The sequence below is a fragment of the Pelecanus crispus genome, chromosome 4 (genome assembly GCF_030463565.1).
Source record: "Pelecanus crispus isolate bPelCri1 chromosome 4, bPelCri1.pri, whole genome shotgun sequence".
Taxonomy (NCBI): Eukaryota; Metazoa; Chordata; class Aves; order Pelecaniformes; family Pelecanidae; genus Pelecanus; species Pelecanus crispus.
This window is the reverse complement of record NC_134646.1, coordinates 1,550,886-1,566,230: the sequence shown is the minus strand read 5'-3', so window position 1 is coordinate 1,566,230 and position 15,345 is coordinate 1,550,886. Positions and strand designations below refer to the sequence as shown.

The 15,345-nt window shown below is 40.2% G+C and overlaps 1 protein-coding gene across 4 annotated transcripts in view; it reads right to left on the bottom strand.

Moving 5' to 3' along the window:
• ANKRD17 (ankyrin repeat domain 17) overlaps window positions 1-15,345 on the bottom strand; it is a 95,294-nt gene that overhangs the window by 12,099 nt on the left and 67,850 nt on the right. For all 4 annotated transcript variants that reach the window (XM_075709729.1, XM_075709731.1, XM_075709730.1 and 1 more), the window contains exons 16-25: window positions 11,591-11,739; window positions 9,776-9,887; window positions 9,454-9,599; window positions 7,256-7,398; window positions 6,297-6,510; window positions 5,061-5,236; window positions 4,061-4,223; window positions 3,168-3,263; window positions 1,828-1,944; window positions 837-1,008 (exon numbers count right to left, since the gene is read on the bottom strand). In XM_075709729.1, coding sequence (XP_075565844.1) covers window positions 837-1,008; window positions 1,828-1,944; window positions 3,168-3,263; window positions 4,061-4,223; window positions 5,061-5,236; window positions 6,297-6,510; window positions 7,256-7,398; window positions 9,454-9,599; window positions 9,776-9,887; window positions 11,591-11,739 — 1,488 coding nt within the window. The remainder of the gene's footprint in view (window positions 1-836; window positions 1,009-1,827; window positions 1,945-3,167; window positions 3,264-4,060; window positions 4,224-5,060; window positions 5,237-6,296; window positions 6,511-7,255; window positions 7,399-9,453; window positions 9,600-9,775; window positions 9,888-11,590; window positions 11,740-15,345) is intronic.

The following is a 15,345-nucleotide window of genomic DNA, read 5'->3' as shown; positions in this document are numbered from 1 at the left end:
TAAAAATAAAAACAGTTCAAATTTAGCTGGCTTGAGGAAGCTTGTGTGGTTTTGTTTTCCTGATCACACCCGTCTCATCACGTGACTCGAGTAACTTCGCAAGACTCCAAGAAACATGCAGAACCATGAACTACACAGACATGCGTAAAACTATCATATATGTCATACCGTGGAGCCTCTCCCCTTGTTTACGGTAACTTATCTAGAACTGCACTCTTTTCTTGGAACAAGCGCAGCAGCAATTTAACAAACGTGAAATAGAATTCAGGCATGGAAGGACAGACGCAAGCAGTTAGGGGACATAAATAAGCTTATGAAACAACAGAAAAAAAAAAACCCTGTCACACATATTCCCTTTCTTTCAGCATATGAGAGTCAGGGAACAATCGGTGAAAACCATTTCTCAGTACACCACATGAAACTCATTGTCACAAGTTACAGAAGAGCCGGGTTTTGATGGATAAGGAGAGAATGACACATATCTGGAATCTCCATATTGCCATTTTTTTCCTGCTAATCATTATTATCATTGTGCTTGTAAGCTTAAAAAAAAAAAGATTGACCTGGTTTTAAGTATTGGGACCTGGAGGGGGTGGGGGGGAGAAAAAAAAAAAGGAAAAAGAACAAGCCAACATCATCCCCACGGTAAAGTTAACCCATAAGTCTCACTGAAGCCATCACACTCATCTACAGGCTTAACAGAAAAGGTAAACCAAAGGAAAACTCAGCAAGTCATAAGGAAGCTTGTATTCAAGTTTTGACAAGAAAAGCAATTTTTAATACTGGAAATAAACTCAAGGCCATGTTTCAAAAGTAGGGCAAATATTTTAAATCACCTTCAGCTTTTAGCTTCTCTTTCTCCTGAGCAGCTTGAAGTTCAAAATTCTCCTTATTTTTTGCTTCTATTTCTTCTAGCTTTCGTCTTTGTTCTTCTTTTTTCTTCCTTCTTTTCTCCTTTCTTTTCTCTCTTTTGGCAGCCAAGGCCAGTCTCCTGCTTTCTTCCCTTAGCTACAAGTCAAGCACATGGAACAGTATTACAAAATGTCCCACGCATTTCAAGAAACACAAACGCTTTCCATTTCCTAGGAAGCTGAACTTGCACTTAAGACTAACATATTTACAAAACAGAAGCTAAATTCTCTATGATCCATATTTTTACCTATCTACTTCTTCCAAACAGATTGTTCACTCGTGTTAACAGAAGGTTAGCGCAGAAACAAGAGGACAGACACCGTACAAACTTAAATCAGTTTTCCAAGACGCATTTTGGGGATTCTTTGTGTAACCTTGTGTCTCTCAGCAGTACAGTCCACCCTTTCAAAGATTAGAACATTAAATGGTTTCACCTAGCTTGAGTATAAAGCGTGCGCTCTTTTGACACTATACTTGTACTTCGACGTTCCCATTAGATTTCCGCTGCAGTACTATGGGTTCTAGTAACATTGTTAGTATTTTTTTAAAAAAAAACTTTTAAAGACACAGAACAGGGTTTAGACCTAAAATCCATACCAATGTGACTAGAAAATGGCCATCTATTATGCCATTGACAAGAAATTATACTCAGAAATACTTCTTTTAGTACAGTATTTTTCCAGAAGAAATAGTTATATCAGAGATTTTTTGATACAATTTTTCTGAAAAACAGTCAAAGTAAAGTTCACAGTTAATCTGAACAACAAAGTGCTCAGCTCTAGACACTCCGATTACGGTAATTACACACACTCCTATACTTTAATACATACTGTCAACTATCTTATAATCTTGAAGGAACATGGAATTGCAATTTTATCAAATAAATATTAACAGCTCCAAACTCTTTCAACTTGCCTTCTCCAAGTCCAGTTCCTCTAAAAGAATGCTTGCATTTTTGTTGGCTTCAGCAGCCTGTCTATCTTTGGCTTGAACAATTGATTCCATACACAGGTGGCACTTCTTCAGCATCTCCTAAAAATCATAAAGTACATCAACCCTCTGTTTGAAAAAGTAACACTCCACCTGTTTGAATGTATCGTCTCAAGCTTCCACGTGTAATTTAATAACTGCTGCATTACTTGCACAGGTGTTTTTCAAAGGAGAACTTTAAATTCCCTCCAGTAAGTTCCTCTTCATGCCCAACCTTGCAAACTCATATTCCAGTCACAGGTGTGACGTGCGATCAGTAACCTATGTCTCAGCGTGCTATCAACAGTACAAAGACAGTTCACAGCCTATGCCAAATATCAACACCAAAAAATTTTATGAAATAAAAGGCAAACAGTCTGAAAGGTGAAGCAACTGCAGATATAAAAATATATCATAAAGCAAGGCTTTTTTTTTTTTTTTTAATATACTTGGGAAACATGTGACTACCATAGTATTACACTACTACACAAACCTATATTGGCTTCGTAAGAGTGAAAATGTTTAAATGCATAGCATCATGGAAGCAGACAGTGGTCACAGCCACTGGCAATAACACACATACCCATTTAAACATTAGCACCTCTTCAGCCTCAACATGCTCGTCGCAACTTGACGCACAGAAAGAAGACAACTCAATTGCAGAGCAGTGGATCGGTGAAGAGATAGCAGCGTTATGACCATATTTCTGCACCGGTTGCTATTCTCGTCTCTCTCACTACAAAACAGTTTTTGCCCTGTTCATCTGGACTGAAGATAAACCCGATAAAACTGAACCTCCACAGGGAAGAGCAGCAGTCCACGTAACATGCTATAAGAAACCACTTTACTGTCCATTCTGTTTTCTATCTTCTTTCTAGTACAAACTTTTTTTACAAGATGACGTATCTTTGTACTTAAGCTCACAGACGCTCTTAGCAGAAGTTCATTCTGTTACCTCCAGTGCAAAAGCCATCATAAATTCAGTACAAACTTGCTCAACAGGGAGGAATGCAGAGTGAGGTAATGATTGGGAGAGCTCTTGAAAATAAGCACGGATAATAACTAACAGCACCTTTTACTACTATTCTGACAAGACTAAGGCACACAAAGTTACCGTGGCCATGTGCTCCCGTTTTTTGCAATTATTTTTCTGAAGAATTCCAGGGGGGCTCATCATTTGGCTGAAATCTGGTGTGCCAGGAAGCTGAAGACCATTCATAACATCGACTCCAAAGCTGAGTCACAGCACTATTCCTTCTCAAATATTTTCTTTCTTACAATCTTACCTTATCAGTAATTGTTGCTATGTATCTCATGCATTCCGAGTCTGATGGAAACTGGTTTACTTCTTTCACTAGGTAGCGCACCACTTTCACATGACCCTGAAAAAGATATTTCAAGGACGACACTTTGTATCAGGCCAGCTGCTTCTGGTTTGCTGAGAAACACTTAGTCCAAGCACTCATGGCAAAATATTTATTCTCAAGTCCTTCAAATGATGTTCTCAGTTACTTTTTTTTTTTTTTAAGAACAATCTTTGTCAGCTGCTAAACTAGTGAGGCACATTTCCTCACATTTTTGATGGAAGACAAGGCAAGCAATTACAATACCTGCTGTCAGGTTGCCCTTACTCCAGCCATAATTTCATGTACTTCTGCCTTTTATTTCGGTAGTTTTCAAACGCCCAGCTCTGGCAACTTAACAGTTGCAGGCTCCTACAAAAACCTGCAGTTTTTCAAGTACTGCAGCACTCAAACTACACTCCCTTGCTAAAAACTATTATCTCTAGAGTCAGATTGGGCTAAACTGCACCTTTTTTTTTTTTTTTTTTTTTTTTGGGCAAAAGTGCTCATCCTCTCTCGCATAAGAAACCAATCCAACTTCCCCCCGGTTCTATCACATACTCTCTCTGCACAAATACACTGCGATTTTCACCTCTCAACAGACCCACGAGAACCAGCCCCAGTAAAGCGCCTATAAAGCAAATTTCTACTAGAATTTAACACACATTATACAGGTGACACACATAGCTATTTCTGAAGATTCAAGGCCAAGTATTAAAATTAGCTGACATATTTTTAAATATGTAGTTTCTGTCAGCTACGTTCTATTTGTAACAACTGCGTAGGGATGATCGAGACAATACTAGCTAAGACCAAAGCCAAACTTCATCTTCTACCTTTCGAAAGGCTGCCATAAGAGGAGTTATTTTCCTGTTATCAGCAGCATCCACATCAGCTCCAGCTTGAACTAGCAGTTGGACAACATCTAGATGCCCTCCGTTTGCCGCCAGCCACAGCGGAGTATTCCCCTTCTTGTTACGCACATCAATGTGAGCTCCTCTACAAAAACAAACACGTTCGATCAAAACTCTGGACCAGATTTTCATTTCATGTATCAGCCGGACTGGCAAACTGGACATGCAACACAAGAACAATAGGGTAAAATGCAATACTCATTTTTACATCAAACATATGCATTCACAGAGTGCTTCAGCTTCCAAAATTATATTTTAGTTTCTTCTGATGCTGTCAAGAGCCTCAACTCAGTCCAAAAACATTTTTAATACTCTAAATCATGCTGTTTGTCAGCTGCCTCTGAAGGTTCTCTAATTGCTTCATTAACTCCCATCCATCAGTACACTGTATGCTTCATCACCTTACTCAGAACGACTTACGACATTTCAAGTGCAAGCCAACAACCAGTGCGACTACTTGGAAAACGACATACCCAGAATCTAATCAGGAAACATAATTACACTGAACGTGCATCGTGATCAATCTAAAAAAAATAAAATCATTAAGACATATGTTTTATGTGCCTCTTCTGTTGTTTAAGGATTTAACAGTACCATCTAAAATGGCTGTGTGTCATGATTGTGAGTACCACATACGTAAACTTCAAAATAAATTGTTTATTCCTAACACTCATGATTCAGTGAGACAGGAAAAACTGAATTAGTCCATTTGGGCAAAAGCACTCTAACAGCAAAGAGAACTTTGTTTGATCACTTTTGATACATAAAAATACACAGTAAAGGTCAACAAACACAGAACCTTTCCCATTTCCTACCCTGCAGTCTATATTGGGAAATATTATTTTATGTTGGGAAAAATTGGTCTAAGTCAGGCCATATTCAACGTGTTTTTCTTCAAGCAGCGTATTTGCAAATACAGTACCTGCTAATGAGAAGCTCACAGAATTTGTAGTGCCCTTTGTCTGCTGCAATGGTTAAAGCTGTATCTCTTGAGGAAGGAACTGGAGGAGCATTTACATCTGCACCTTTGTCCAGCAGAACTCTGCCCACTTCAGCATATCCACCAGAAGCTGCTTCCATTAACGGTGTGAGACCGGTCTAAGACAAGCAAGCAGGAAAAAGGCGCAATGAGCTGGGGGGAGTTGAGGGGGGTGTTTTACTTGTAAGAAATCCTGGCTCTCAACTTCCAGTAACATATTTCTAGTTCTGGTGTACGGATTCCCATCAATACCTGGCCAATTTTATAACAGCTTAGCAGCATTCTGAAGGTGAGCTCATCTTCAGCTGGCTCGAGAAGAGCTTTCACCGAGCAGCGCAGCGCAGCGCACCGCGGCCCTCCGTGCTGCGCAGCGCTGGGAGGGATGCAAAGCCCGCTGCTCTCAGTTTCTCAAACTAGCCCAATGAGGATCACCAGCATTAAGTCCCATAAAGTGCCCACGGTAATATACAGATGACGCAAATCACAGTTCCTACCTTCATTAGGACATCCTACATAGCAATATCCAGAAAGCACCTGGCTAGGTCAAGGGGACACGTAACTTTAGCAAGAAGAATGCCTAGCAGCAACCAGTACCCTGCAGGTCCTTTCCGACTCCTCTGTGGCAACCGTTAAGTACAGCGGAAAAGGAGAACAGAACGCCACATTTGCAGGAGGTCTCTTTTTTAACTGCCCCTCAATATTCTACCTGCTTTCTAGTGAACAGCCTTTCCTCCCATTTAAGGAGTTGGGGTCAACTGACAGACTCCCAAGCACACACATCCCCTTTCAGTTGTGCATCGCCACCGCCGATATAAGCAGCTGGCCAGACAGAAGAGATTAGACCATGAGCATACCCAGGCCAAGAGTCTAGCTACTTTTCAATACATTAAAACCATCTATTTTTATCAAGTTAATGGATTGCTATTGTTATGCTTGCAAGCACCTGAAGATGAATTAACGCTTCAGAAGAAACACTTATTTTTGGTAAACTGTGTAACCATCCTTAAGTGCAGCCATTATTTTTCTTTACAATACATGGTTCAGTGAAGCTAACTGGCCTAGAGAAGCGAGCTAACTGGCCTAGAGAAGCTAACTTGCACAAAAGGCAAGATGACCACAGAGAAATGATGACTTACAAGCATCCCTTTTTGGAGGCTTATTCAGCTAGTCGCTCCTTACCTTAGCTCTATGTTCCACATTAGCTTTTCTATCAAGCAGCAGGCTAACCACTTCAGTTCTCCCTTGGAAACAAGCCAGAGTCAGTGCTGTATTCCTGTTGGTCTCTATCTGGGCATTTATATCCGAGCCCATGTCCAGTAATAGCTTGACAGCAGCAGTGTGCCCATTCATGGCTGCCAACATTAAGGGAGAAATGCCCAATTTGCTACCAGTTCTGAAAGAGAAAAAAGAAAAACCAAAACACTCTTTAAATCATAATCGCATTTCTGAAATGACTTTAACAAGACTAGTCAAGGCTGAGTACTTATCCAAGACCCAAAAATCAGCTACACAGTTACTAAATCTACAAGAGGTTCTCCACAGTAGCATTGCTTACGACAAATAGTTCTACTTAGAGATACTACGCGTGTTACCTTTTAACTGCTGTAAATTTAAAGTCATCTCTCATCAGGAACATAACTTTGGTTTGGACCTTTCATTTGACTTGTGCCGTGCACGGCTGGGCTCTTTTCTACCTCCCAATGGATGCAAAAGCATTACATACATGCATACACACACAGAAAAAGCTTTCATTAAACTACACGGGGAAAACAAAGGGATAACAAACGCACACACTCTTTCTTCACGCAACCCAGAACTAATGTCAATCCAGCAGGCCAACCAGAGCAAAAAGAAAGATTTCTATCTTTGACAAAGACAACTGATCGTACGATACAGAAGTGCACAAAATACATTGAGGAAGATGGAAGTTAAAAGAGCATTAAAAAAGCACAGTCAAAACCTTTCATTTCTAACTTAAGATGAAAGAAGCCTACTACAAATTAAACAATACATTGGTTGTGATCATGTAAGAACAGTAAGGTTTTGCTCCACATAGTTATCAAGAAATCCTTCTGGAAAGGCTAAAAAACTCAGAACACTACGAAAGCCATGAGAGAATGGGTGAAAAGGGAACTTGCCTGGAATTTATTTCTGCCCCAGCATTTAGCAGTATCTTGATAATGTTCACGTAGCCACCAGAAGCGGCGAGGCTTAAAGGTGTGTAATCAGAAACATTCCTGTGCTCTTTATTTGCCCCTCGAGCTAGCAGCAACTCCACCACCTGCAGTGTTTTAAGAAATAACATCTGGTTTTCTCCCGAACTTGCAAACCTATCCAGGGCAAATGTTTTTGAAGCCTAAATATACCGTTGACATCTTCCAACAGTAAGAAAGAGATTTTATTCAGTTGCTTCCCTATACTCCTTGCCTCCATGAATAGATGAGGCTCCAACTATGTTCCCAAAGCCACTGTGAAACTTCCTTTAAAAAAAAAAATTAATCATCATTGCTCATTAGCACGCTTAAACCATTCATACCAAATTGTATAACAAAGCGAGAAAAAATGGAGATCTTCTTATGATTATTTCAGCCATCTTTAAAAGACTGCCAAAACCAGAGATTCAGTTTGAATACGGTATACGTAGTACTGTTGCTTTTTGTCCTCTCCCGTTTTAATGCTCGGTTCTCCCACTTTAATGCTCAGTTCACTATCAAGTTAAAAACTCATCCTCAAACCGAAGCTGCAGAGCAAACAAAAAAGCAGTTGCACGCTTTTATCTGATGTTCTCTATTTACACCGCTCCATCCAACACTCTGTGGATTGTACACACAAACCTCATGCAAGAGCCATTAGAGAAATTAACGTTTGCATCCCTTGGTTTTCTCTGTACATTAACAAAAACAACACAAATAACTTCTTACATTATTCCTTCCTTGCAGATTCATTTACAACCCGAACAATTCACAGCTTCCCACATTCTACATGAAGCTTACATTCTGTAATGAAGTTTCTGCAGAAGACTTGACGAGAAACTAAGCTGTCTAGCAATCAAAATGAACACTGAGGTGAAACCCCACTGTGTCGTCTCCAGTACAATGTTTAATGCGCTCCACTTTCAGCTTTTAAGCTTAAAACATCTTTAGATTAGACCCGCACAACTGAAGCCGAGGGCTTCTCAAACAGAGTATCTTCCCTTGAAATCACAGGACAAACGTACTGCCAAATACAAAAATTGGGGCGGGAAGGCATCCTGACATCATCTCTAGTGCCCCAAGCCCAGTGTTTTCCCATCTTCTTTCCCAAAAAACTGGAAAGAAAACAGGACACATTCCTCCAAGAAAGACTGTTTGCGAAACACAGATCAAGCAGGTCTCTAAAAAGGTAAACATAAATTCACCTTTGCTGTGCGAGGCTGCTGGCCACAAGGGCTGCTATGAAAGACTTACTACAAAGCAGACCTTTCCCTTCACCAGAGAGCATGGGATTGTCACCCCATGGCTGAAATCTTCCAGATGGCATTAAAAACAGGCCAGAACAGCTACAAGTTTTCAGTAAGATTTTGTCTAGGGAAGTAATTGCCTTTTAAATGCCACGGTATCACTGTGAAGACGACCTGGGGAAGTGGGAGAGGTGTCTCCAACCTCATTAATTTCCAGACGGCCACAGACAGAGGAAGGTGATCCTGCACCAGAACACATAGCTTCCACTGTGGCTTTTGCAATCCAAATAGCAGAAGCGTTAGCAGAATTATACACTTAAGATTTGTAACCACTGTTAGAAAATAAAAATCAAAATGCTGATTTCATAATTATATCACAGAATACATTATTTTACATAAGATTCAAAAATACCCTTCCCCTCCATTTGCTTTTGATCAATTATTTGAAAAATGTTTTTTGTGTTTTTAGTCAGACACACTGGAGTCATCCACAGTACTCCAGAATCCCACAGCCTATACAGATTCCATCAGAAAACCCTCTTTGCTCATACAGGGAGCTAATTCCAGCTTCTCGACAAGAACACTCATCGCATCCACTCTCATATGTACATCTAATTATGCTGGTAAAAGCCCCATAATGAGCCACTAGTGATTACAGTCATGAGGCTGTCTGCACAGCACTGGTCCAGCTTATAAAAACAGAAAAAGCAATTTATATCAGATGTGCTGCAATATACAACTTGGAAAATGTGAAGCTATCTGGATCCTTTTTAAAAAACACCATCCTGAAACAGAACGGTGAATTAAGTTACTGTAACTTATCTGGAAGATTGCTTTAGTATACTGACACAACACGTAATCTACGCACTGCTTTTGAAGACTTAAGTTCTACTTCACCTCTTGTCTCCCTCCTGAACAAGCCAAAGACAAGGGAGTGTCCTTGGTTCTCTCAGACTGGGCTTCGATATCAGCTCCATTATCCAGTAAGATTTCAACAACACCCACGTGGCCGGCTGTAGCAGCCAAAATAAGCGGAGTAAACCCTGAAATGAAAAAGGATGTTTGAAGAGTCCACATTCACAGCTTAAGTGACCTAAGGTAAACCACCAGAAAAGCAAGCCTAAAAGCTTCGCATAAAGACTATGCTTGCTGTGTATTATTTAGTGCGATACACTGGAAAAATCGGAGAGGGCCTGCACTGCCGCAGTGAGATACCTACCTTTCTTGTCCCTGTGTTCAATATTAGCTCCTCTCTCCAGCAGCGTTTGTACTAGTTCTTCGTGGCCACCAGCACAAGCAAGTGTCAATGCTGTGTCATGATTACTCTCAGTCTAAAAGAAACAGACATAATATATAAGATATTTCCTTTCTCAAGTACAACCCCTGTTATGTTGCACATTACAGCCAAGTACAACTACATCTGTGACAAAATTGAAAGCTTCTGCAGCTTAAGACATGCCTACCCATTACCTCAGTTACCTTTTGTTTTCAACTTCCTAAGAGGATTCCACTTCTCAAGTCAGCTCTGCTGAGAGATTTGAGAACAACTCCTGACAAGAACTGAGATTCTTCAAGAACCGAAATTTCATCTGTGCTTTGCTAACTACATCGACTTCTTTACCAGTGCTTGACTGTGACCTTTAGATGGTGTAAGGAAGCTAAGAATTCTCTCTTTAATTCTTAACCGAGCAAAGGGGAAACAGTTCCCAATCTCATCGCTGCTGTCGCCGAAGCCTCTGAACAGCAGAAATCAGCTACAGCGAGTCCACAAATTACAGTCATCGAAAAGAACACAACAGAATACATAGAGAAGTCCTTAAGCTTACGCTCTGCTTTGAAGTTTTTTCCCTTTAGAGCACTCATACACTGTCTCCAAGTGAGCATTTCTAGTGGTAGATAGCTCTCAGTAACAGCACAGAGCCCTCACCAACCTTGACTCTGCCTATTAAACACCTGCAATGAAACAACATGCATTTAATTCCTCAGTGTTGCCAGGGCCCACATAAATGACCACCACCCTATTTGAGAGAGCAGCTGAGACACTCAGAGGATTATTGGCACTGTTAGTTACAGCACAGGGACTGACTAAAACAACATCTCTCTCAAACAACTAACACCAAAACAACAAAACCACCCAAAACCCAGAAACGTTTCTTAGCTACTGTGAGAAGTGAGTTTTACTCTACTATGACCCAGCGCAGGCAGCAACTTATCTGTTGATCTGCACTGCTGTCTACCAGCTAGCAACGAGGACCGTCAAGTTATGGCAAGAGCTCCCGGACACGGTCACAGCAGACACCAAGCCAAGTGCCACGAGCAGCTCAAGTAGCCAAGACTGGTTTTCCAGAGGTTTCTCTCCCTTCCTCTACAAAAATCTCATGTCTTTCCTCTTCTCCGCACTGCCCACATCTTAGCCACGTTACGTATACTCTAGAACTATGCATACACATACGCTAGCTAGTATACGCACGCAATTTTTTTTTGATGGCCATCTAGCTGCAAGTCAACATAAAACAGCCCTTTCTAATATGACTTTCAACACGGAAATGCCTTTTCTTTAGTGGAAATCAGAGCTTGAAATATTTCCTTTTGTTGAAAACTATACAGAAATTACTAGTTTCAATACTTCCATACTTCTGTCAAGCTGGGCGATCACTGAGGCCAACCAAACACAACCAGAAAAACACTGTGCAACATTTTAAGGCTCATTTTTGTCTTTGGATACCAGGCCAGAAAAATATGTAGTTCCTGTCAGAAGACAACTTCGCTGTGTCTTGTAATCGCTCCGACAACAAGTAAATAAGCAATACAAGTGTTTAGTCATTTGAAGACATTCTCTCTTGTTCAGCGAGAGCGCAGAGGAAAGTGGGTTGCGACTCTCCAGGGAGTTGCACAGGCTTTCTAAAAGCAGTAAATCAAGTCTCTAGAACCCAATTTATTATACAACAGAGCTGTTTAGTATCACTGAATTATTCAGGATGCAGAAGCAAAATAGCTTGACGCATCTGTGCCGCGGTGACCACTGCAGGCTTACCTGGGCATCGATATCTATAGCAGGGTAGATTGGCAGCATGGCTGAAGGAGAAATGATAGGACTCGGAGTTGGCGTCTGAGGTTGGGAGACAGAAGTTGCAATGCTGTGGGTAGGAGTGTTTGACATTGCAGATGCTCTTCCGCTCACTGCTGTTGAACAGAATAATTACACTTAGTAAGAGCAAACCACTTTGCTTCTAAAGTTTAACGTGACAATAAATGGACAGCGGGACAGAGCTCCCACCGACAGACAAGAACTCCCCAAAAACCTTATTTTCCACCAGTATGTATTTTCTACATATTTAACCCAATCTTTGAACCTTTAAGTCTTAGAATTTAACAACTATGAAAAAGGTTAACTGTATTAGACCAAAGAAATAGGTTAAGTATCAGATTGGCAGGTTTTCTAGAAGCCCACCACACACACAAAAAAAAAAAAATAATTGTATTTTTTTAAAACCACAGATCTTTCCTACAAGTCAGCCATTATTTGGACCAGGAGCTCCATACCTTTAGAAGCAGGACTGCAGAACAAGTCCAATCAATGGGTAATCTATGCAATTTTTCTTAAAACAGTTTAAAGATTCTCAAAAAAAAAGTCCGTCCAACTTTCAACCCCCACCACCCCAGCCCCCATAAACGTAACAAAAAAGCAACAGTGCTAGTGTCAGTATGCTCACATGGCAGAATTTGTTGAAACCAGAGAAGTGGAAGCTTCTTAACAGCCATTTTGCAGAAACTTTGGTCAAGGTTGTTAGGATAAGCAAGAGATAATACCATTTTACAGTTGACGACAGTGTATCGACATGACACAAGATAGCACCGACTGCCACACTTGCCTGAAATTCATTTCATACATACAATGTTTAAAAGTACAGAGTAAGCTTGCGTCTAAAACAGCCTTTGGGGAAAAATTCCTATTCTCTTACTTTTTGGGTTTTTTTCCTTCAAAGAACTCAATGTTTTTCTCCCTGACCTTTCTCCAGTATTTCTACAGGTCTTTATCAGGTGTGATCAGCAAAGGAAAAAGTCAAGTACTGCACAATTCTCCTGTCAAGTTGACAAAAGCAGCTTTAACTGCAAAATGAAAGAAATGCAGTTTCTGTATATTGTCACTCTTCATCTAGTACACACCACCAAGTACCCTTATGGAACATCAAAATACACCCCTTCATCCCCAACTTTTCAATTCCTGTTCATTTTTCAAATGGGTTTAATAATCAGCCATGTCCCTAACTGCCAGCCATTGATCGTTAGCTCCTATATTTAATTTAAAGTTCTAAGTTTCTCAACAGATGCCACAAAAATTGTATCCTAACGTGCCAATTTGTGTACTCCCTCCTCTGCAAAGCAGCTACATCCATTACTAATTTCATTTCTGGACTTCCTATACCATATCCCAGAAACGCAGCTTATAAATGTCACCGAAAGAAACAAAGAACCCCCAACTTAAAAAGTACGATTAACCTTGTATTTCAGAGTAAATCAAGATTCAAACTCCCTTGATGTTTATATTAGAGTGCCCTTTGAAAACTTTTCTCATCTTACAAGACAAATCACACTAGGTATAGATTAGAAGAAACATACAGAAGCTAAGCCAAAATATTCTGACATAATGTCAAAAACTATGGCCTAAGGGAGTCCTGTACAGAGCAGAACTAACCAGAGATCATTCAGCGGAGCATCTAATTTAAACTCATCTCATTCCTTATTCTGACTGCAAATTAGAGGTACAACCTAAAAACACAACTTCAAATTGATTTCGTATAGAAGGCTAAGAAGTTGTCCATTTCAATTCCTGCTCCCCTCTTGACATATACAGTAATTTTGAAAAACTAGCATATTTACCTTCTTTCTGTAAGCTCAAGGAGGAAATTAAAGCAGCATAAAACAGAAATGGAGTTATAAAGGATCACGATTCTTGACTCTCATACCTAGTCCAAAAGAACCCAATAAAGACGGTAACACGGACTGGAAACTAACCAAAAAGGCTTAACTCGGATGATACAAAAGCATGATCGTCAAATAATCCCGTGCAAAATTAACCCTGCTACAATAGCGCCTGTACTTTAAACAGTTGCTATGAATTACTGCTGTAGTCCCAGTATGGGGGCTGGGGAGCATTTACGGTATTACAGGAGGCACTATTAAAGTTGAGAGAGAGAGAGAGAATATATTCAGGTAGTTAGGAAGGTCTCAATTCAGGTAAAGTCTCTTTTTTATACCAATGGTGTTGCAGTGAGGGGGACAAAAAACCCCAAAACAAACAAAAAAAACCCTAAACGAGAGAGACATGTTTAAAAGCCAACACCCCTCTTTCCAGAAGGAAGGAAACCTTTATTGTACAACCCAGAAGTAATTTTTTTTATGCACGCTAGTGGAGGAGAAGATGCATATTGACTTACAGTTTTCAAATATATTTCAAGTGTGCTTCAGCAATATTTCACGAACAAATATAGTTCACATCTCTACAGCACATTTCACTGAGACAAGATATTAATTTTTATGGGTAACAACTTGGATTATATTTATTTCAACATCACCTGTGCAGAGTTCAAATTTGTAATGAACATGCCAAGGGCAATGAACAGAATCTTTACTGTGCCCAAACAAAAATGTTGAGTTTCCATTAAGCCAAAAGGTTTTCACAACAGTCTTGAGCAGAGTAAACAACTAGCATGGTCATCAAATCTAAATGCACTGACAGCCAAAGGTTTGTCTTTCCCCTCTGCCCCTCCATCTACTCTCATGGACCGGTGGCAAAATTTAAATAGTAGTCTGTACGTACTTCAACATTAAAACATCATTACTTCATGCCTGGGATAATGAAGTCTTCAAAGCTAGTTCACTATTAGAATATTTGAGTATAGACGTGCCTTGGTACAGGACTAGCTACCAGTCAATCAATGTTACGGAACAAGGTCGAGCTGCTTTCTCACAATACATCGCTCCAAGCACCATTTGACTACTCTAGTCAAAGTCTTTTATGTTTGTTTGGGTATTAGACAACCGGTTTTGTGCTTACTGATCTTAAGAGCATAGCTGCTCTTCATATTGGTTTCTTTCTGGACATCTCAACTTTCTCTTAGCTTAAATTAACTATCCTCACAGCTGCTACCTTCTCCCCCATGCCCAACAGCCTCGCCATCCAGAGAAGCATTTGGCTTACAAATGCAGCCCCAGAATCAGGGACTGAGAAATTAAAAAGCCTGAAAATGATCATAAAATACTTAACATTGGAGCCAACAGGATTTTTTCCTCGCTGATCTGCATGTCCCAAATCAAAAGGTGTGTCTGGAAAAAGCCTGGCATTTTGAAAAGGAACATGGGGTCATTCACGCTATTCAAGTTTGCTGCTTCCTTGAATACTTCATGTTTTCACTAAGCACAAGGTGTTACAGAAACCAAGCACCTTGATAATCCCATTTCATCTTTATGTCGACCACTTAGTTTCTTACTAGTGTCGTCGGACTGCGGGCACAGCATTGTTCCTACGCATTTATTCCTTATCTCCTGTAATGTCAACAGCAGATGTATAAAAGAACTGTTCCGTATGACATTGCAATAAGCCGAGATGAGGGACTGAAAAAAAGTATGTTACAAGAAATATGAGGTATCTCAGCTTCTTCCCACTTGTTTCAAGCCAACTCAACAGGCTTGTTTCACATCAGTTTCTTCTCCTCTGCCCTCAATTTCTCTGTAGTATCTTAAGTAATTAAAAGCTATGTTCCTGGCACACATGCTTAAAATCAGTAC